The 22179-nt window shown below is 64.8% G+C and overlaps 3 protein-coding genes and 1 pseudogene across 8 annotated transcripts; all 4 read right to left on the minus strand.

Moving 5' to 3' along the window:
• Positions 1 to 876: 876 nt before the first annotated feature.
• ALKBH7 (alkB homolog 7) lies at positions 877 to 4443 on the minus strand. Of its 6 annotated transcripts, XM_065043853.1 has the most exons (6): positions 4060 to 4443; positions 3796 to 3966; positions 2781 to 2899; positions 2566 to 2684; positions 1228 to 1298; positions 907 to 1120 (listed from the first exon to the last, which is right to left on the minus strand). In XM_065043853.1, exons 1-5 carry the CDS (start codon positions 4429 to 4431, stop codon positions 1231 to 1233), a joined length of 849 nt encoding a protein of 282 aa, XP_064899925.1. In that variant the 5' UTR covers positions 4432 to 4443; the 3' UTR covers positions 907 to 1120; positions 1228 to 1230. The 6 variants fall into 6 exon arrangements, with proteins under 6 accessions (XP_064899927.1, XP_064899925.1, XP_064899929.1 ...); XM_065043857.1 differs by lacking the exon at positions 2781 to 2899; XM_065043851.1 differs by lacking the exon at positions 907 to 1120 and having other exon boundaries at positions 1211 to 1298.
• An 867-nt stretch (positions 4444 to 5310) lies between these two features.
• Positions 5311 to 10650, minus strand: CLPP (caseinolytic mitochondrial matrix peptidase proteolytic subunit). The gene is given in 8 exon segments (XM_065043798.1): positions 5311 to 5446; positions 5448 to 5539; positions 6324 to 6429; positions 7186 to 7372; positions 8284 to 8381; positions 8472 to 8543; positions 9774 to 9887; positions 10569 to 10650. Coding segments are annotated over 8 exon segments (768 nt in total). The 5' UTR covers positions 10587 to 10650; the 3' UTR covers positions 5311 to 5365.
• Positions 10651 to 11666: 1016 nt separating this feature from the next.
• Positions 11667 to 20700, minus strand: ICAM1 (intercellular adhesion molecule 1). Its single transcript, XM_065043858.1, has 7 exons — positions 19617 to 20700; positions 17081 to 17353; positions 15066 to 15386; positions 14720 to 14986; positions 14360 to 14635; positions 13408 to 13650; positions 11667 to 12815 (listed from the first exon to the last, which is right to left on the minus strand). Exons 1-7 carry the CDS (start codon positions 19666 to 19668, stop codon positions 12613 to 12615), a joined length of 1635 nt encoding a protein of 544 aa, XP_064899930.1. The 5' UTR covers positions 19669 to 20700; the 3' UTR covers positions 11667 to 12612.
• LOC135576793 (5S ribosomal RNA) lies at positions 13877 to 13995 on the minus strand (annotated as a pseudogene).
• Positions 20701 to 22179: the final 1479 nt, after the last annotated feature.

Below are 22179 nucleotides of genomic sequence, written 5' to 3' on the forward strand. Positions count from 1 at the left end.
AATTCTAACCACATGGGGGGGGGTTTATTGTGTCCCCCCACCCCATAAAACCCCCAAACCCCATTAACAACCCCATTAACACCCCCCCCAACCCCCATTTAACCCCCAAACCCCCCCATGAGTTCATTCCAGGCAAGGGGGGGTTAATTTTAACCACATGGGGGGGGGTTTATTGTATGTCCCCCCCACCCCATAAAACCCCCAAACCCCATTAAAAACCCCATTAAAAACTCCATTAACACCCCACCCCCATTTAACCCCCCCATAGACCACCCCCCCCATGAGTTCATTCCAGGCAATGGGGGGTTAATTCTAACCACATGGGGGGGTTATTGTGTGTGTCCCCCCCACCCCATAAAACCCCCAAATCCCATTAAAAACTCCATTAACACCGTCCCCCCCTTTAACCCCCAACCCCCCCCCCCCCCGCCCCATTGGTTTATTCCAGGCAAGGGGGGGTTAATTCTAACCACATGGGGGGGGTTATTGTGTGTCCCCCCCACCCCATAAAACCCCCAAACCCCATTAAAAACCCCATTAAAAACCCCATTTTCAACCCCATTAACACCCCCCCCCAACCCCCATTTAACCCCCAACCCCCCCCCCCCCCCCCCCCTCCACGAGTTCATTCCAGGCAAGGGGGGGTTAATTCTGACCACATGGGGGGGGTTTATTGTCCCCCCACACCCCATAAAAGCAGCACCGGTGCCGTTTCCCGCACCCCCCGCTCGCGATGGCGCCTCCGAAAACCTTCCTCCCCCCCCTCCTCCTCCTCCTCCTCCTCCTCAGCGCCGCCGCCGCCCCCCCCCCCCGCAATAGGGACGGAACAAAACGGGGGTTTCCGGGGAGCGATACCCCAACCCCAAATCGCGGTCCCGGTGAGCGATTTGGGGTTGGGGTATCGCTCCCCGGAAACCGTTTTGTTCCGTTATTGCGGGGGGGGATGCCCCCCGACCCCCCCTAATAACCATGGGTTGGCTCTTCAGCACCTGTTGACCCATGGGGGGGTCCCGGGGGGGGCCCCGGGGGGGTCGTGTTGTCGCCCGATTCGCTTTGAGGACGTGACGTTCCTGGACGAGGGGCAGCGGTGGCAGCGGCTCCGGGGGGTCTCGGCCGCCGCCTGTCGGTGCGTGGGGTGAGACCCCCCCCCAAAAAACGACCCCCCCTCCCCCCCCAGCACTAAGGAGAGGCCACAGTGCTCGGCGGGGGGGGGGGGGGGGAACACACCATTTATTTGGGGTGCGGGGGGGTGATTTGAGCTTCAATAAAGGAGGCGCTGGGAGAGTCCACGGTGGTGGCTGTGGGGGAGAAATGGGGGTCAGGGGGGTTTGGGGGGGTCTTGGGATACCTGGGGGGGGGTCCCTGGGGTAGTTTGGGGTCCCCAGGGGGTGTTTTAGGGTCTCTGGGGGTATTTTGGGGTCCCCAGGGGGTGTTTTGGGGTCCCTGGGAGTATTTTGGGTCCCAGGAGGTTTTGGGGTCCCTGGGGGGGTTTTGGGGTCCTGGGTGATGTTTTTTGGGGTCCCAGGGGATGCTTGGGGTCCCTGGGGGGGTATTTTGGGGTCCCTGGGGGTGTTTTAGGGTCCCAGGAGGTTTTGGGGTCCCTGGGGGGTATTTTGGGGTCCCAGGTGATGTTTTTTAGGGTCCCTGGGAGTATTTTGGGGTCCCTGGGGGGTATTTTGGGGTCCCGGGGAGTGTTTGGGGCCCCAGGGGGATGTTTCGGGGTCCCAGGGGGTGTTTTGGGGTCCCAGGTGATGTTTTTTGGGTTCCCAGGGGATGTTTTGGGGTCCCTGGGGGGGTTTTTGGGGCACCAGGGGGATGTTTCAGGCGCCCTAGGGGGATGTTTTGGGGTCCCAGGGGGTATTTCGGGGTCCCTGGGGGTATTTTGGGGTCCCAGGGGATGTTTTGGGGTCCGAGGGGGTGTTTGGGGGTCCCTCCCGGGGGGTGTTTGGGGTCCTGGGTGATGTTTTTTGGGGTCCCTGGGGGTTTTGGGGCCCCTGGGGGTGTTTGGGGGTCCCCAGGGGGGTATTTCGGGTTCCCTGGGGGTTTTGGGGTCCCTGAGGGTATTTTGGGGTCCCAGGGGGTGTTTGGGGTCCCAGGGGATGTTTTGGGGCCCTTGGGGGTGTTCTGGGGTCCCAGGGGATGTTTTGGGGTCCCTGGAGGTTTTGGGGTCCCGGGTGATGCTTTTTTGGGGTCCACGGGGGTATTTCGGGGTCCCCAGGGGGGTATTTCAGGTTCCCTGGGGGTTTTGGGGTCCCGGGGGGGGGTATTTCGGGGTCCCAGGGGGTATTTTGGGGTCCCCAGCGGGGTATTTCGGGGTCCCAGGGGGGTATTTCAGGTTCCCTGGGGGTTTTGGGGTCCCGGGGGGGGTATTTCGGGGTCCCAGGGGGTATTTTGAGGTCCCCAGGGGGGTATTTCGGGGTCCCAGGGGGGTATTTCGGGGTCCCCAGGGGGGTATTTCAGGGTCCCAGGGGGTATTTCAGGTTCCCTGGGGTTTTGGGGTCCCAGGGGGTTATTTTGGGGTCCCAGGGGGGTATTTCGGGGTCCCGGGGTGGGGGGGTCACAGACCGGGGGGTGCATTGCGGTAGATCAGCGCCACGCGCCTCCCGCGGGGCACCCGGACCCCCCCGAAAAACGAGTGGTGGTCGCTCAGGATCTCGTGGGTGAACTCGAAGCGGGCGGCACCACTGCGGGAAATGGGGGGGGGGGGGGAGGGTCGGTCAGTGAGGGGGCGTGTCCTGACCCCCCCCGCCCCCCCAGCCCCCCCGGCCCCCCCCGCTCACCGCAGCACGTAGAGCGAGCCGGGCTCCAGCAGCAGCTCCAGCCACGCCCCCCCCGCCCCCCCCAGGCGCAGGACGCTGGGGGACAGCAGGGACACCCCCGCCAGCGTGCACCCGCAGAACTGGGGGGGGCGTCACACGTGGGGGACCCCAAAAACGACCGGGGACCCCAAAAATAACCGGGGGACACCAAACCCCCCCCCAGGGAACCCAAAACCATCCCTGGAAACCCCCCAAATCACCCCCAGGGACCCCAAAACACCCCAAAGGGGACCCCAAAAACAACCGGGGACCCCAAAACCCCCCCCCAGGGAACCCAAATCACCCCAGGGACCCCAAAACCCTCCATGGAAACCCCCCCAAATCTCCACAGGGACCCCAAAAACAACCGGGGACCCCAAAAACAACCAGAGACCCCAAATCCCCCCAGGGACCCCAAAACACACGGGGAACCCCAAAAACAACCAGGGGACCCCAAACCCCCCCCAGGGAACCCAAAACCCTCCCTGGAAACCGCCCCCAAATCCCCCCCAGGGACCCCAAAACACCCCTGGGAGCCCAAAACACAGGGGGAACCCCAAAAACAACCGGGGGACCCCAACCCCCCCCAGGGACCCCAAAACTGTCCCTGGAAACCCCCCAAGTCCCCCCAGGGACCCCAAAACACAGGGGGGATCCCAAAAACAACCAGGGAACCTCAGACCCCCCCCTTGGCACCCCCCCAACTTCCCCAGAACACCCAACCCCCCCAGAACCCCAACTATCCCCCCAAAATGCCCAATAACCCCCCAGGGACCCCCAAATCCCCACAGGGACCCCTCAAACAACCCCCTGGACCCCAAATTCCCCCCCCCCAGGGTTCCCCAAATTCCCCGAGAACCCCCCAACACCCCCCCCAGGACCCCAAATTTCCCCAGGGACCCCAAATTCCCCCAAAAACCCCCAAATTCCCCCCTCGGGACCCCTCCCCCCCCCCAACTTGACCCCTAAATGACCCCGCCCCCATACACACACCCACCTTCACGCTGTCCACGTGGGGCCGCACGTGACCCCGCGCGTGCAGGTCCAGCACGTGCACCAGGGGGAGGGGCGGCCGGGTGGCGGGAAAAGCGGCGGCCACGCGCCGGAGCAGCGCCCGCCCGGCCCCGCCCCGCAGCGCGCGCTCCGTCTCGCGATACCCGCTGATCGCCTTTAGGGGACGGGGGGGGGGGGGAGGGTGGCGAGGTCAGCGAGGTCACGGCCAGGCCAAAGGTCACTGACCCCGGGTGACCCCGGCGCTCACCCCGTCCCAGTGATCGAACTGGTAGGGCCGGCGGCCCAGCAGCGGCTCCAGCTCCGCCAGCAGCTCCGCCGCCTCCGCCGCGCTCACGAACCCGCCCCGCACCAGCGCCAGCCCCCGCAGCCGCCGCTCCACCGCCGGGCTGGACGCGCGGACCAGCCCCGGGTCCGCTCGGCCGTCCGGGCCCAGCCCGCCCGGGCCCCCCCCGGGGTCACCCCCGGGTCCATCCCCGGGTCCCCGCCCGGGCCCCGCTCTTCCCCCCGGGCCCGTTCCAGGCCCCGCTTCCCGCCCAGCGCCGCCACAGGCCGCCCGCGCGGTGCATGCCGGGAGCGCAGCGCCCCCTGGCGCGCTGGAGGACTCGGCGCGGGGCATCATGGGAGAAGGGCGGAGCGCGGGGGGGGTGTAACGCGGGGCATCATGGGAAGAAGGGCGGAGCGCGGGGGGGGTGTAACGCGGGGCATCATGGGAAGAAGGGCGGGGCGCGGGGCCTTGTGGGATGGTGGCGGAGTCGCGGGGTCCTCCCAGACCCCGCCGTGCCCCCCAAACACCGCCAGGACCCCCCAAATCCCCCCCACACCCCCCACCCAGCCCCCCCAATTCCCCCCAGTCACCCAAATCCCTCCCAGACCCCCCCCTGTATCCCCCAAATACCCCCAGGACCCCCCAAATCCCTCCACCCAGACCCCCCTATGTCCCCCAAGTCCCTCTGTGGGATCCCACACCCCCCCCCCCAATCCCCCTTGGAACCCCCCAAATCCTTCAGTGGGACCCCCCCAATCACACCCAGGACCCCCCCCGCATCCCTCCCAGACCCCCCTGTATCCCCCAAATCCCCCCAGGACCCCCCCAAATCCCTCCCAGACCCCCCCTGTATCCCCCAAATACCCTCAGTGGGAGCCCCCCCCCAAATCCCTCTGTGGGATCCCCCACCCACCCCCCAATCCGCCTTGGAACCCCCCAAATCCTTCAGTGGGACCCCCCCAATCACACCCAGGACCCCCCCAAATCCCTCCCAGACCCCCCAATTCTCCCCTGCCCCCCAAATCCCTCCCAGACCCCCCCTGTGCCCCAAAAATTTCCTCAGTGGGACCCCCCCAATCACACCCAGGACCCCCCCAAATCCCTCCCAGACCCCCAATTCTCCCCCTGCCCCCCAAATCCTCCCAGACCCCCCCCAAATAACCTCAGTGGGCCCCCCCAAATCCCTCCCTGTCCCCCCAAACCCTCCCTTCCCCCCCCCAGCCCCATCACACCTTTGGGGTTCACAGCCCTTTAATTCCAGCCATTGAGGGGGGGGCAGGGGGGGTTCTCATGGCCCCGGGGGGGTCGCGGGGGGGGGCGGGGGGGTTTGGGGGGGCTCCTTGTGCACCAGTCGGGGTTCGTCCTCCCCCCGGGGGGGGCGGGTGGACCAGCACCCGGTCCAGGAGCCCGAATTCCTGCGCCTCCACGGGGCTGAGGTAGCGATCCCGCTCCATGGCCGCCTCTGGGGGGGCGGGGGGGTCAGGAGGGGCTGGGGGGGGTCACAGGGGGTCTGGGGGGGTCACAGGGGTGTCCTGGGGGAATTTGAGGGGGTTTGGGGGGGTTTATGGGGCTCAAGAAAGTGAGATGGTGATAGTGTTCAATGGGCAACTGCAGAGGGTTGGGGTGGGGGGGGGTCAGGGGGATCATGGGGGACTGGGGGGGTCGCAGGGGGGGTCACAGGGGGTCCGGGGGGGTCACAGGGGGGTCCTGGGGGAATTTGAGGGGGTTTGGGGGGTTTATGGGGCTCAAGAGAGTGAGATGGTGATAGTGTTCAATGGGCAATTGCAGAGGGTCGGGGGGGGTTCAGGGGGATTGGGGGGGGTCATGGGGGACTGGGGGGGTCACAGGGGGGTCCTGGGGGAATTTGGGGGTTCCTGAGGGGGCCTGGGGGGGTTATGGGGCTCCTGGGGGGCTTATGGGGCTCCAGAAATGAGATAGAGGGTGATATCATTCAATGGGCAACTCCAGAGGGTCAGGGGCAGTTTGGGGGGGTTCAGGTGGATCTGGGGGGCCATGGGGGCCTGGGGGTTCACAGGAGGGTCTGGGGGGGTGAGGAAGTTCCTGGGGGGGTTTTGGGGGGCTATGGGGGTCTTGGGGGGGTTATGGAGCTCAAGAGATGAGATGGTGACAGCATTCAATGGGCGACTCCAGAGGGTCAGGGGGGGGTTCAGGGGGGTCTGGGGGTGTCCCAGGGGGTTCAGGGGGGTCTGGGGGTGTCCCAGGGGGGGTCCGGGGGGGTCACTGACCGATGACGGGCAGGGGCTGCCCCGTGTGTTTGGCGTAGAGCCCGTTGATCTGGCGCTTGAGCTGCAGAATTTCCTCGGCCTGGATGGCGATGTCGGTGGCCTGGCCCTGGGGGGGCAAGGGACAATGCGGGGGGGGGGACGAGGGACAATTTGGGGGGGGGGGTGAAAGGAAGATATAAACTTAACAGCAGAGTCAACGATGCAGCTTGTCTTCAGGGGGACAAGGGACAATATGGGGGGCCCTCCCCCTTCCCCCATAGGTGCCTCCCCTATCCCCCCCCAAACGATAAACCACCCCCTGAAGCGATAAACCACCCCCCAGGTGATAAACCACCCCCTGAACCAATAAACTATCCCCCAAACCTATAAACCACCCCCCAGACTGTTAAACCACCCAACTGATAAACCACCCCCCTCACCGATAAACCACCCCCCTCGGACCAATAAACCACCCCCACCCGGACCAATAAACCACCCCCACCCGGACCAATAAACCACCCCCACCCGGACCAATAAACCACCCAACTGATAAACCACCCCCCCCAGACCGATAAACCACTCAACTGATAAACCACCCCCTGACCCAATAAACCACCCTCCCGGACCGATAAACCACCCCCCCCGGACCAATAAACCACCCAACTGATAAACCACCCCCCCGGACCGATAAACCACCCCCCCAGACCGATAAACCACTCAACTGATAAACCACCCCCCTGACCCGATAAACTATCCCCCCGGACCGATAAACCACCCAACTGATAAACCACCCCCCTGACCCAATAAACCACCCCAGGTGCCTCCCCTCCCCCCCCAGCTGCCCCCCGCCCCCCGTGGGGTGTCTGGGTGCCCCCCCGCGTACCCGCGCGCCCCCCGAGGGCTGGTGCACCATGAGGCGGGCGTTGGGCAGCGCGTGGCGCTGGCCGGGGGCTCCGGCGGCCAGCAGCAGGGAGGCCATGCTGGCCGCCTGCCCCACGCACCACGTGCACACGGGGTTCAGCACGTACTGCATCGTGTCGTAGATGGCCAAGCCCGACGTCACCGCCCCCCCCTGCGGGACGGACACCCCCGCCGGGAGGGATGAGCACCCACCAGAGCGATAAACCACCCCCCCGAACCGATAAACCACCCACTGGAGCCGATAAACCACCCCCTGGAGCCAATAAACCACCCCCTGGAGCCAATAAACCACCCCCTGGAGCCAATAAACCACCCCCTGGAGCCAATAAACCAGCTCCCGAACCAATAAACCAGCTCCCGAACCAATAAACCACCCCCTAGAGCCGATAAACCACACAACTGATAAACCACCCCCTAGAGCCGATAAACCAGCCCCCTAGAACCGATAAACCAGCCCCCAAAATCGTAGTCCCCCCCAACTGACAAACCACCCCCCAAACCAATAAACCACCCACCTGAATTGATAACCCCCCCCTGAACTGATAAACCATCCCCCTGAATTGATACCCCCCCAAACCGATAAACCACCCACCTGAATTGATAACCCCCTCCGAACTGATAAACCACCCCCTGAACCGATAAACCACCCCCTGAATTGATGACCCCCCCCGAACTGATAAACCACCCCCCCAAACTGATAAACTCGCCCCTAAAATCGATAAACCACTCCCAAACTGATAAACCACCTCTGAACCAATTAACCAACTCCTGAACTGATAAACCACCCCCTTGAATTAATAAACCACCCCCCAAACCAATAAACAACCCCCTGAAGTCATAAACCACCCCCAAACTGATAAACCCCCCCAAACTGATAAACCCCCCCCGCCCCCCGAACCGATAAACCGCCCCTTTGTGAAATAAATGGGGGGATGTGGAGAAGGGGTATAAGGGATAAAGGGCGGTTTGTGGGGAGGGGGTTTGGGACCCCCCGGTGAGCGCAGCCCCCCCCCGTGGTGACAGTGACCCCCCCAAAGGTGACAGTGACCCCCCCATCTCACCGGGGCTGTTGATGTACATGTGGATGGGTTTGGAGTTGCTCTCCGACTGCAGGAACAGCAGCTGCGCGATCACCAAGCTGGCCAGGCTGTCATCGATCTGGGGGGGGGGGGTCCTGGTGATGAGGGGGGGGTCCCAGAGGGTGTGGGGGGGTCACTGAAATCGGGGTGTCCCCCCCCCAGCACCCACCGGCCCCATGACGCAGACGATCCGCTCGCGGAGCAGCCGGGAGTAAATGTCGTAGGCGCGTTCGCCACGGCCCTGGGGGGGGGGAAAGGGGGGGAGGGGGAGGTTTGGGGGGTCCCGGGTTGGGGGTGGGATGTGGGACCCTCCCAGTGAGAACTGACCTTCCCCTGGACCGATAAACCACATCCCGGATCAATAAGCCACACCCCCCAACAACCGATAAGCCACGCCCCCAACAACCCATAAGCCACAACACCCCAACAACCGATAAGCCACGCCCCCCCAACAACCGATAAGCCACGCCCCCCCAACAACCGATAAGCCACGCCCCCCCAACAACCGATAAGCCCCAACAACTGATAAGCCACCCCCCCCAACAACCGATAAGCCACACACCCCCCAACAACCGATAAGCCACACCCCCCAACAACCGATAAGCCACACACCCCCCAACAACCGATAAGCCACAACACCCCAACAACCGATAAGCCACAACACCCCAACAACTGATAAGCCACAACACCCCAACAACCCATAAGCCACACCCCCAACAACCGATAAGCCACACCCCCAACAACCGATAAGCCACGCCCCCCCCAACAACCGATAACCCACACCCCCCCAACAACCAATAAGCCCCAACAACCGATAAGCCACACCCCCAACAACCGATAAGCCACACACCCCAACAACCGATAAGCCACGCCCCCATACAACCGATAAGCCACGCCCCCATACAACCGATAAGCCACACCCCCCCTACAACCGATAAGCCACACCCCCCCTACAACCGATAAGCCACGCCCCCCCAACAACCGATAAGCCACACACCCCAACAACCGATAAGCCACGCCCCCAACAACCGATAAGCCACGCCCCAGATCGATAAGCCAGCCCCTGAATTGATAAATCCCCCCCATAACTGATAACCCACCCCCCAAACTGATAAACCGCCCCCCCCCGAACTCATAACCGCCCCCCAACTGATAACCCACCCCCCAAATTGATAAACCACCCCCCCAAACCGATAAACCACCCAAAAAACTGGTAAACCACCCTAAAAACTGGTAAACCACCCCAAAACCTGATAAACCACCCCAAAAAACAATAAGCCACTCCCCAAACCGATAACCCCCCCCCCCAAACTGATAAACCCCCCCCCCAACTCATAACCAACCCCCCCGAACTCATAACCCACCCCCCAACCGATAAACCCCCCCTGAACTCATCCCCCCCCCCCAAACTGATACCCCCCCCAAGCGGGGGGGCCCATGGCCCATGGGGGGTGGGGACCCCCGAACCCACCGTCTGCTCCACCACGATGGGGATGAGGGGGGGAGGGGCGCGGGCGGGGGCCGAGCGGTGGAGGCTGCGGAGCGGGGGGGGGGCGGCGACCCCCCAGGCCCGGAAAAGGGCGCGCTGGGGAGGGGGGGAGGGGGGTGTGTTAAAGGGGACCCCCGGGAACCCGCCAAAACCAAGACCCGCCCCCCCCCCCCAAAACCGGGAACCCCCCCCCAAAACCAGGACCCCCCCCCCCAAAACGAAGACACCCGCCCCCAAAACCGGGAACCCCCACCCACCAAAAACCAGGACTACCCCCCCCCGGACCCCCCAAAATCGCGACCCCCAAACCAGACCCCCCCCCATCCTCATAACCTGGATCCCCCCGGAACTGAGAAGCCCCCGGGACCCCCAAACTGGGACCCCTCCCCCCGAACTGGGACCTCCCCCCCCGAACTGGGACCCCTCCCCCTGAACTGGGACCCCCCCCCCCAAACTGGGACCCCTCCCCCCAAACTGGGACCCCCCCTCCGAACTGGGACCCCTCCCCCCAAACTGGGACCCCTCCCCCCAAACTGGGATGCCCCCCCCGAAACTGGGACCCCCCCCCCCAAACTGGGACCCCTCCCCCCGATCTGGGACCCCAGGCACGACAACCCCCCCGGAAATGGGACCCCCGAATCAGGACCCCCCCCGGACCGGGACCCCAGAGCCGCCCCCCCGCCGCGTCACCATGACAACCCCCCCCCTCCCTCCTTCCCCCTCCCTCCCCTTCCCTCCCCCCTCCCCCCTCCCCCGTTACCGGCCCCGTCCCCTCACCGCCACCCCGGGCCCCATGGCGCCCCGGAAGCGCTTTTCAGCGCCCCGGAAGTGCGCGGTTCGAGACGCCACGTGATTTTTCCCCGCCACTCACCCATTCCCGCCCCCCCAGCCCACCCCGCGTCGGCTCCGCCCACTCCTCGCTGGCCCCGCCCACCCCTCCATCAGACCGCGCCCCTTCACTAAACCACGCCCGTTTCTCCAAGACCACGCCTCCCCAAAACGCGCTTCCCCCCCCGCCAAAACCTCCACGCACCCCCCCAAATCTCGGGGACCCCCCAAGAGTGCCCCCCTATTCCCTGGAGCCCCCCCCACCAGAGCCCCCCGTCCCAAACTCCAGGGCCCCCCAAACCTCGGGGACCCCCCCAGACCCCCAGGGCCATCCCAGACCCGTCCCCTCATTCCCTGGAGCACCCCCCACCAGACCCTCCCAGGGTCCCCCCAAACCCCAGGGCGCCCCAAAAATTCCAGGGCCCACCCAGCTCCCCCTCCCAGGGCCTCCCCAAATCCTGGGGACACCCCCAGGGCCCCCCCAAATCCTGAGGACGCCCCAGACCCCAGGGACTCCCCCCAAATCCTGGGGACCCCCCCCAGCTGATGGGGGTGACGAGGGTCTCGGGTGCCTCCCATAGGCAGCGCTGGCCCCGGAAACCGGAGGTCGTGGGTTCGAGTCCCACCTGCGGCAGGTGCGCAAGGGGCCCTGGGTGGGGAAGTGACCGTGTCAACCGGGGGCTGCGGGTTCGATTCCCGGCTGCGCTGGGTCCCTCCGTCCCATTCCCAGCAGGCGCCCCGATCAATCAGGGATTGAGGGTTCGAGTCCCGGTTGCGCTGGGTACGTGGATGGGGAACGCGGGACTGGGGGAGGAACGGGGAGCACTGGGAGCACTTGCTGCCCCCTGCAGGAGGGGAAGCGGGCGAAATAAACCAAATTAAAGAAGCAATAAAACCCCGAAAAAAGAGTAGGTAGGAAAAAGAAGTCACAAAACCTCTAAAAGAAAAATAAAACTGGCAAAAAAGGAACCAAAACAAGCAAATTAAGGAAAAAGCACAAAAAAAAACAGAAAGAAAACAAGAAGTAGGCAAAATAAAAGCAGCGGGTTGTGGTGCAGCTGCCGCCAACGGCTTTTATTGCAGAGACATATGGTGACAGCATCTTCCAGCTCCGCGGTGCCCCCCCGGCACCAAAACCCCGGGGTTCGGCTCCTTTGGGGTCCCCAATCCTGGTGTCACCGCACCAGGGGACTATGGCCCCCCCAGCACCGAAACCCCGGGGTTCAGCTTCTCTGGGGCCCCCAATCCTGGCGTCACCGCACCAGGGGACCATGGCCCCCCCAGCACCGAAACCCCGGGGTTCAACTCCTTTGGGGTCCCCAAATCCTGGTGTCACCCCAACGCCGGCTCCGCGTCTCCCAGGGGACAAAGTTCGGTGAGCAACGGAGCTTCCCAGCGCTGGCCCCGGAAACCGGAGATCGTGGGTTCGAGTCCCACCTGCGGCAGGTGCGCAAGGGGCCCTGGGTGGGAAGTGGCTTCGTCACCCGGAGGCTTCGGGTTCGAGTCCCGGCTGCGCTGAGTCCCCGCGTCCGCGTCCCAGCAGGCGCCGCGATCACTCAGGGGTTGAGGGTTCGATTCCCGGCTGCTCTGAGTCCCTTCGTCCCATTCCCAGCAGGCGCCCCGATCAATCAGGGATTGCGGGTTCGAATCCCGGCTGCGCTGGGTCCCCACGTCCCATTCCCAGCAGGCGCCCCGATCAATCAGGGATTGAGGGTTCGAATCCCGGCTGCGCTGGGTCCCCACGTCCCATTCCCAGCAGGCGCCCCGATCAATCAGGGGTTACGGGTTCGAGTCCTGGTTGTGCGCTGAGGTCAGCACCTCCCCCTCGCCAGCATCTCAACCGCATCCCTATGGGAGCCGCCACCTCCACCAACAAGCACCAGCTCGCCACCGCGGCCACCATTCGGTCCCCAATGTCACTGAGAGGTGGTGAGGTGGATGGGCAGGGGGCTGCTGCTCCCCCCCGCCTCCCGGTGCCGTGGGCTCCCCCCGGTTACGCTTGAGGCTCCCGCGCCGAGCCGTTGAGCGCGGCCGGCGCCTCCGAGCGCAGCCGCTCCAGCTCCTGCCGCTGCCGCAGCCGGTAGTGCCGGATCTTTTTCTGCCGGTAGTAGATGCCGTAGCCCCCCGCGGCGGCCGCCAGCAGGGCGGCCCCCACCAGCGCCACCAGCACCCACGGCAGCACGATGGGGTCATGGGCTGATGGAGAGAGAGGGAAAGGGGTAGGGGGTCAGGGGAATGCATGGGACCCCCCCAAATTGAACCCAAAAGCCCATAGGACTCCCAAGAGCACCCAGACCCCTGGGATCCCCAAGAGCATCAGGAGCCCCAAGACCCTTGAGATCCCCATGACCCTCAGGACCCCCAAGACCCCTGGGAGCTCCCCAAGAGCATCAGGAGCCCCAAGACCATGAGGAGCCCTGAGACCCCCAAGACCACCAGGACTCTTGGGATGACCCCCAGGATCCCACAGACACCCAAGACCCCTGAGACCCTTAGGACCCCCAGGACCCCTGAGAGCACCCAGACCCCTGGGATCCCCAAGACCGCCCAGGACCCCCAAGACCCTTGAGATTCCCATGACCCTCAAGACCCCCAGGACGCCTGAGACCACTCAGACCCCTGGGGCCCCCAAGCACCCCCAAGGCCCTCAAGATCCCCAAGACCCCCAGGGCCCCTGAGACCCTCAAGATCCCCATGACCCTCAGGACCCCCATGAGCACCCAGACCGCTGGGACCCACAAGGATCCCAAGACATCTGTGACCCCCAGGCCCCCCCGTCCCCACTCACCGTCCACCCCCACGGTGACATCCCGGCTGTCTGTCCCCAGCGGGTTGGTGGCGAGGCAGCGGTAGGTGCCGGCGTGGGCGCGGGTGACCGGCTGCGGCACACCGGGGGGGAACAGCTCCCCCTCTTTGGTACACGTCACCTCAGGGCGGGGGTTCCCCCGCGCCCAGCACTGCAGGGTCTCATCCTGCCCCTCCGTCCAGTTCTGCTGGGGGGGGCAGCTCTTGTTGTCCATGCGGGGAGCGGCTGTGGGAACACCCAGCTGAGGTTACACAGGAACGTGGCCCTGGCCTTGAACTTGAACTGAGGGGCCACAACTGGACACACTATTCCAGATGTGACACACTATTCCAGGTGTGGCCTCCCCAGGGCAGAGCAGAGGGGCAGGAGAACCTCTCTGACCTACTGACCACCCCCTTCTAACCCCCCCAGGTCCCATTGGCTTCCTGGCCACAAGGGCCAGTGCTGGCTCAGCCCACAGCACCCGCTATTCCCAGCTGGTCTCCCATCCAAGCACTGACCGGGCCCGACCCTGCTTAGCTTCCCAGAGCAGACGGGATGGGGCGTTCTCAGGGTGCTATGGCTCTATACATTATATATATATATATATATATATATATATATATATATATATATATATATACTCCCCAAGTATACCTTTTCTCACACTCATCCTGCTGTCCCCAGGACCCCCAGCTCCCTTTTCACCGCTCTCCAACAGCTCGTTCCCAACCTACACTGGCACCTGGGTTGTTCTGCCCGGTTACAACACTCTACGCTTGTTCTATTTCATTCCATTCTCCCCACCCAACTCTCCATGTCTCTGGGTGGCAGCGCAGCCTCCAGCGTCACCCAGTTCGGTGTCCCCAGCAAACTGGCTGACAGTCACTCTATTCCCTCATCCAAGTCATTGATGAACATATTGAAACGTCCCCCCCGGCCGCCGCGCTCTCACCGGTGACGTTGAGCCGCACGGGCGCGCTGCTCTTGGGCGCTTTGCCGCCCACGGGGAGTTTGGCGTCGCAGCTCAGCTCCAGCCCATCATCCTCCTCGCGCGCCGTCATGGCGAAGGCCAGCGGCGCCGGGCCCCACTCCGCCAGCACGCGGCGGCCGGCGCGGACGCGCAGCCGGATCTCCGCCGAGTGACCGGGCGCCAAAACGCAGCGCCCGCCCAGCGCCGTGCCGGCCAGCGCGCTGGCGCTGCCGACGTCCAGCTGCGGCGGGGGGAAACCTGCGGGTGACAACGCCGCGGTGACGCCGCGGCGTCAAACCAACCCCGCGTCCCCGGGTCTTCGCCGGTGCCGCCGTTACTCACGGTAGACGTGGACGGTCGCCTCCGTCCGCCGCTCCATGGGTCCCACGGTCACGGCGCAAACCAGAGTGAATGCGCCCGCGTGGGTAGGGGCCAGCTCGGCGGTGGCGCGGTGGCCGTCGCGGCTGATGGCGAGCGGCAGGGGGCGGTCGGCGAGCGCCAGCTTGAACTGCGCCGCCGGGAAGACGCCGGTGACGGCGCAGCTGGCGTTGGCCGCTTCGCCGGTCTCCAGGTAGATCTGCGGCTCCATCACCGGATCCTCCGGGAACTCTATCACCGCATAGAAACACCCGCCATGAGCCGGTCGCCGCGCGGCTCAAACACCGCGAAGCCGCCGGTGTGGCCTTACCGTAAACGGAGAGTTGTTGCGGGTTGGAGGTGCTGGTGAAGCGCGAGTGGTTGTAGGGGGACAGGTCGAGCAGCGCCTGGCAGGTGACGTTGTGGCCGTGGTCCCCGCGCCGCGCGGTCAGCCGGTGCGTCACCCGCACGGCCGCCGGTTCGTCGCGCCCGTGCCGCGCGAAGGTTTCGGTGCGCAGCGTCTCGGCGCCGCGCCGCAGCGTCACCGTCAGCAACCGCAGCGGCGCCGCGCCGGACACCACGCACGCCAGCTCGTGGGCGGCGCCCACGGCCAGCGGCGGCACCGGCTCCAGCACCGGCGGATCCGGAGCGCCTGGGGAAATACAGCGGGTGGTGGTGGGACGAAGGCGGTTGGATGGGGAGGGCGGCTCTGGGGTCCCCTTGGCTTCCCCCCCATATTGGGGAGGAGCTCTGGGTCTTCCTGACCTTCCCCCCCCATATTGGGATGAGCTCAGGGTCCCCTTAACTTCCGCCCCATGTTGGGGATGGGGGTGGCTCTGGGGTCCCCTTGGCTTTTCCCCCCATATTGGGGAGGAGCTCTGGGGTCTTCTTGACCTTCCCCCCCATATTTGGGATGGGGATGAGCTCAGGGTCCCCATGACTTCCCCCCATATTGGGGAGGAGCTCTGGGGTCTCCTTGGCTTCCCCCTCATATTGGGGACGATCCCATGGTCCCCAGGACTCCCCCCATACTGGTGATGATCCCAGGGTCCCCATGACTCCCCCCCATATTGGTGATGATCTCATGGTCCCCATGACATTCCCCCCCATACTGGCGATGATCCCAGGATCCCTTTGACTCCCCCCCATATTGGGGATGATCCCATGGTCCCCATGACTCCCCCCCATATTTGTGATGATCCCATGGTCCCCATGACTTCCCCCCCATATTGAGGATGAGCTCTGGGGTCCCCTTGACCTTCCCCCCCATACTGGTGATGATCCCATGGTCCCCATGACTCCCCCCATATTGGTGATGATCCCATGGTCCCCATGACTCCCCCCCATACTGGTGATGATCCCATGGTCCCCATGACTCCCCCCATACTGGTGATGATCCCATGGTCCCCATGACTCCCCCCCATATTGGTGATGATCCCATGGTCCCCATGACTCCCCCCCATACTGGTGATGATCCCATGGTCCCCATGACTCCCCCCATATTGGTGATGATCCCATGGTCCCCATGACTCCCCCCCATACTGGTGATGATCCCATGGTCCCCAGGACTCCCCCCATACTGGTGATGATCCCATGGTCCCCATGACTCCCCCCCATATTGGTGATGATCCCATGGTCCCCATGACATTCCCCCCCATACTGGTGATGATCCCAGGGTTCCCACGACTTCCCCCCCATATTGAGGATGAGCTCTGGGGTCCCCTTGACCTTCCCCCCCATATTTGTGATGATCCCATGGTCCCCATGACTCCCCCCCAATACTGGTGATGATCCCATGGTCCCCATGACTCCCCCCATACTGGTGATGATCCCATGGTCCCCATGACTCCCCCCCAATACTGGTGATGATCCCATGGTCCCCATGACTCCCCCCCATACTGGTGATGATCCCATGGTCCCCATGACTCCCCCCCATATTGGTGATGATCCCATGGTCCCCATGACTCCCCCCCATATTTGTGATGATCCCATGGTCCCCATGACTCCCCCCCATACTGGTGATGATCCCATGGTCCCCATGACTCCCCCCATATTGGTGATGATCCCATGGTCCCCATGACTCCCCCCCATACTGGTGATGATCCCATGGTCCCCATGACTCCCCCCATACTGGTGATGATCCCATGGTCCCCATGACTCCCCCCCATATTGGTGATGATCCCATGGTCCCCATGACTCCCCCCCATACTGGTGATGATCCCATGGTCCCCATGACTCCCCCCATACTGGTGATGATCCCATGGTCCCCATGACTCCCCCCATACTGGTGATGATCCCATGGTCCCCAGGACTCCCCCCACGGCGACGCGGCCGCGCGGTGCTCACGGTAGACGGTGATTTTGGTGGTCACCACCTCCCTGCGGCCGTGGCAGCGGTAGAAGCAGAGGACGCTGGAGTTCCACTCGGTGACGTTGAGCAGCTCCACCACCGTCTCCTCCGGCGTCGCCTTCACCAGCCGCTTCAGCGCCGACGTCTCCACGTTGCCGGTGCCGCTGGGGTCCTGGCACGTGCTGCGCAGCGTCAGCAGCAGCGACCCCCCGTGCTCCACCGCCGGCATCGCCGGCTCCACCGACAACGCCAACGAGGCGCCCGCCCGCCCTGCCGGGAAACGGGGGGGTGAGGGGACCCCCGGCTTCAGCCCCATCCCCAATGTGGGGGGAAAGGCAAGGGGACCCCTGAGATTGTCCCCAATATGGGGGGGAAGGTAAAGGGGACCCTGAGATTGTCCCCAATATGGGGGGGAAGGCAAGGGGACCCTGAGATTGTCCCCAGTGTGGGGGGGAAGGTAAAGGGGACCCCTGAGATTGTCCCCAATATGGGGGGGAAGCCAAAGGGACCCCTGAGATCGTCCCCAATATGGGGGGGAAGGCAAGGGGACCCTGAGATTGTCCCCAATATGGGGGGGAAGGCAAGGGGACCCTGAGATTGTCCCCAATATGGGGGGGAAGGTAAAGGGGACCCTGAGATTGTCCCCAATATGGGGGGGAAGGTAAAGGGGACCCTGAGATTGTCCCCAATATGGGGGGAAGCCAAGGGGACCCCTGAGATTGTCCCCAATATGGGGGGGAAGCCAAGGGGACCCCTGAGATTGTCCCCAATATGGGGGAGGAAATCAAGGGGACCCCTGAGATCGTCCCCACTGTCCCCATCACCGGTGCTTTCCTGGTGAAGTCCCAGTCATGGAGCCCACCCGTGTAATGGTGAGTGGGGGCGGGGGGCCTGGGGGTCCTAAGGGTCTTGGGATCCTTGGGGGTCCCAGGGGTCTGGGGGGTCCTGAGGGTCCTGGGGATCTCAAGGGTCATGGGGGTCTTGGGGATCCCAGGGATCTGGATGCTCATGGGGGTCCTGAGGATCATGGGGGTCTCAAGGGTCTCAGGGGTCCTGGGGGTCTTGGGGGTCCTTGGGGGTCCCAAGGGTCTGGGGGCTCCTGGGGGTCTTGAGGGTCATGGGGATCTCAAGGGTCTTGGGGGTCCTGGGGGTCCTGGGGGTCCTTGGGGGTCCCGGGGGTCTGAGTGGCCTCAGGGGTCCTGGGGGTCCTGAGGGTCATGGAGATCTCAAGGGTCTTGGTGGTCCTTGGGGATCCCAGGGGTCTGGGGGTCCCAGGGGTCTGAGTGGTCTCAGGGGTCCTGGGGGTCCCAAGGGTCTCAGGGCTCTCGGGTGCCTGTGGGCTCCTGTGGGTCCCAAGGGTCCTGGAGACCCCGGTGGTCCTGGGACCCCCCCATGGTGAGTCAGCGGCACCTTTGGGTGGGGGATTCCCCACGTGGGTCCGTGATTCCCCCCCAAGTCATGGGCAGGATCGGGCCCTTTCCTGGAATGGCCGTCGGTGCCGGGAAGGAAGCAATCACATCCAGGAGTTTCGCAAGACGCCCAGGGCCCCGCGCCAGGACGCGGCGTGGACGTGGGGACGGGGTGGGGGCCGTGGGGCTGGGACCCCCAACCCAGCCTGACGCGTTCATGCTCATATGGGGACAGATGGGGACACGCGTGTCCCCCCACCCGTGTCACTGGTAGCACACACGGTGACACATTCATACTCATATGGGGCACAGATGGGGACACGCGTGTCCCCCCACCCATGTCACTGGTAGCACACACGGTGACACAATCACGCTCATATGGGGACAGATGGGGACACGCGTGTCCCCCCACCCGTGTCACTGGTAGCACACACGGTGACACATCCATACTCATATGGGGCACAGATGGGGACACGCGTGTCCCCCCACCCGTGTCACTGGTAGCACACACAGTGACACATTCATACTCATATGGGGCACAGATGGGGACACGCGTGTCCCCCCACCCGTGTCACTGGTAGCACACACAGTGACACATTCATGCTCATATGTGGGACAGATGGGGACACGCGTGTCCCCCCACCCGTGTCACTGGTAGCACACACAGTGACACATTCATGCTCATATGTGGGACAGATGGGGACACGCGTGTCCCCCCACCCATGTCACTGGTAGCACACACAGTGACACATTCATGCTCATATGTGGGACAGATGGGGACACGCGTGTCCCCCCACCCGTGTCACTGGTAGCACACACAGTGACACATTCATGCTCATATGGGGGACAGATGGGGACACGCGTGTCCCTCCACCCGTGTCACTGGTAGCACACACAGTGACACATTCATACTCATATGGGGGACAGATGGGGACACGTGTGTCCCCCCACCCGTGACACAGGTAGCACACACTCGCGCTCACAGTGACATGTTCATGCAGTGACACCGCGATGCCACCAACATGGTGACAGCTGCCTAGCGCTTGGGGACACACCCCGGGGGGGTCCCCAGATTCCGCCCCCCCCACCCACTCAGTGTCACCCCCAGCCCTGTGTCCCCTCACCTGCGGTGGCCCCCAGGGCGCACAGGAGCAGCGGCAGCACCGCGGGGTCCATAGGGCACTTGGGGGGGTCGGGAGCGCCGGGACGGGGCCGGTCGGGCTTCCCCGGGTCGGTCGGTTCCGGCTCCCCCGGGGTCGGTCGGTTCCGGCTCCCCCGGGAGCCCCGGGAAGGCTCCGGTCAGGGGCTCCGGGAGCACCGGGCAGGGTCAATTTCAGCCTCTCAGGATCGGTCGGTTCAGGGTGCCCGGGAGCACCGGGATGGATCCGTTCAGACTCCCCGGGATCAGTCGGTTCAGTCTCTCCCGTGAGCACCGGGACCGCTCGGTTCAATCTCCCGGGTCCGCTCGGTCTGATCTCCCGGGTCCACTCGGTCCGATCTCCCGGGTCCACTCGGTCCGATCTCCCGGGTCCGCTCGGTCCGATCTCCCGGGTCCGCTCGGCTCGATCTCCCGGGTCCGCTCGGCTCGATCTCCCGGGTCCGCTCGGTCCGATCTCCCGGGGTTCGATTTCCCGGGCCCGCTCGGTCCGATCCCCGGGTCCGCTCGGTCCGATCCCCGGGTCCGCTCGGTCCGATCCCGGGTCCGCTCGGTCCGATCCCGGATCCGCTCGGTCCGATCCCGGGTCCGCTCGGTCCGATCCCGGATCCGCTCGGTCCAATCCCGGGTCCGCTCGGTCCGATCCCCGGGTCCGCTCGGTCCGATCCCGCGCTCACCGGCTCGGCGCGCACCGCACGCTCCGTCCGTCCGTCCGTCCGTCCGTCCGTCCGCGGGTCGGTTGGTCCCGCCCCGGGCGGTGTTTTAAGAGCCCGGCCCCTCCCGTCCCGGCCCCGGGGGAATTCCGGTGCCGCGGGGACTTGGGGGCCGGGTTTCCCCGGGCAGCAGCGACCCCGGGGTCGAGGGGGGGTTCGGGGGGGGCGCAGGGGGTCCTGCCCCACACCGGCCCTGCTACCCCGATATGGGGCAGTTCCGCATTATTGCCCCGGATGGGGCGATTCTCCTGCCCCGTCCCAGCTGCCGAGGGGTCACCGCCCGGTGCCACCGGCTGGGAGGTGACCGGAGGGTCCCCTCCCTGTGTCCCCAACCCGGGGGGGGTGGCAGCACCTCCCACCCCCCCAGCGCGTGATCCGGGGGCGGTGACACAAAACGCATCTTCCTCTTTGGGTTTTCACTTGAGTTTTGATGCGAGGGGAAGTTTTTGGTTGGTGGGAACTGGGGGCTGGGGGGGGGGACAAGGGACAGCGACAGGAGCTTGGGGACACCAGCGTGTCCCCTCGGGCCATGTCCCCATGTGGTGTGTCCCCAGCCCTGGGGGGGGGCGGGTCTTGTCCCCAACCTGGGGGTCCTGTCCCCACCTGTGTCTTTGTCCCTGTCCCCCTGTCACGTCCCCATTCTGTCCCCCTGCACAACAGGGTCCCATGTCCCCCCACTGTCCTTGTCCCCCGTGTCCCCATGCCCAAGGGGGTCCTGTTCCCACCCATGTCCCTTTTCCCCCCCAGTGTCCCCATTCCCAAGGGGGTCCTGTCCCCACTCGTGTCCCTTTTCCCCCCCAGTGTCCCCATTCCCAAGGGGGTCCTGTCCCCACCCGCATCCCTGTCCCCCCAAGTGTCCCCATTCTGTCCCCATTCCCAAGGGGGTCCTGTCCCCACTCGTGTCCCTTTTTCCCCTCGGTGTCCCCATTCTGTCCCTATTCCCATGGGGGTCCCGTCCCCACCCGTGTCCCTTTTCCCCCCCCCAATGTCTCCATTCTGTCCCCGTTCCCAAGGGGGTCCCATCCCCACTCATGTCCCTGTCCCCCCAAGTGTCCCCATCCCCACCCATGTCCTCATTCCCGCCAGTGTCCCTATACCGATGTGGTCCAAACCAAAGTGGGTCAGGGGGTCACTCAGGGTGGGAACCGTCCCCATGGGGACACAGTGACCATCGGTCACCCCCAGGAACCGCGGGGGTGCCCCGGGTTGGGGACAACAGACCTCTGTGTGTCCCCCACGGGCCCCTGGGTCCCTGCCCACGTTGGCAACCCAGCCAGGATGCCATCGGTTCCCTATGCCAACCACCCGCCCCCGGCTTCCCGGCACTGGCTTTTCCTGCCACGGCCGGCCGCAAGGTCCAGAGGGTGACACCGACACGGGTTGTTACCGCGTGTCCCCCCCCACGCCGGCCCGGCACTGCCGCGGTGGTGGGGGGTGGGGGGGGGGGGGAAATGTGGCGCGGCTTCTCGTGGCCACGAGTTTCACTTCTGCACCCATGATGTGATGGAAACTGCGCCGAGCAGGGTTTGTCACCAAAATGTCACACATCCTGGCGTCTGTGTCGCCGCTGTGCCGGGGGCTGAGGTTCCTCAGTGTCACCAACATCTTGGTGGCCACATCCCCGCTGTCCCGGGGCTGAGGTTCCTCTGTGTCACCAAACTGTCCCATCGTGGTGTCTGTGTCCCCACGGTGCCAGGACGGAGGTTGGTTCTGTGCTGTCACCAAAACGCCACGACGCGGTGCCCATGTCCCCAGCTCCCACAGTGTCCCCCGCGCTCGTCCCCGTCCCCACGGCTGTGCCACCACCCCCCCCCACGG

Source organism: Columba livia, chromosome 30 (genome assembly GCF_036013475.1).
Source record: "Columba livia isolate bColLiv1 breed racing homer chromosome 30, bColLiv1.pat.W.v2, whole genome shotgun sequence".
Classification (NCBI taxonomy): Eukaryota; Metazoa; Chordata; class Aves; order Columbiformes; family Columbidae; genus Columba; species Columba livia.

Coding starts and splice junctions, on each gene's coding strand:
- ALKBH7 (XM_065043853.1), bottom strand. CDS start 4,431: ATGATGCCCCGCGCCGAGTCCTCCAGCGCGCCAGGGGGCGCTGCGCTC. Junction 3,967..4,059: donor AGTTCGATCACTGGGACGGG/GTGAGCGCCGGG, acceptor CGTCCCCTAAAG/GCGATCAGCGGGTATCGCGA. Junction 2,685..2,780: donor GGCTCGCTCTACGTGCTGCG/GTGAGCGGGGGG, acceptor CATTTCCCGCAG/TGGTGCCGCCCGCTTCGAGT.
- ICAM1 (XM_065043858.1), bottom strand. CDS start 19,668: ATGGACCCCGCGGTGCTGCCGCTGCTCCTGTGCGCCCTGGGGGCCACC. Junction 13,651..14,359: donor CGTGCGGCTCAACGTCACCG/GTGAGAGCGCGG, acceptor GTGTTCCCACAG/CCGCTCCCCGCATGGACAAC. Junction 12,816..13,407: donor TGTCACCGTGGGGGTGGACG/GTGAGTGGGGAC, acceptor TCTCTCCATCAG/CCCATGACCCCATCGTGCTG.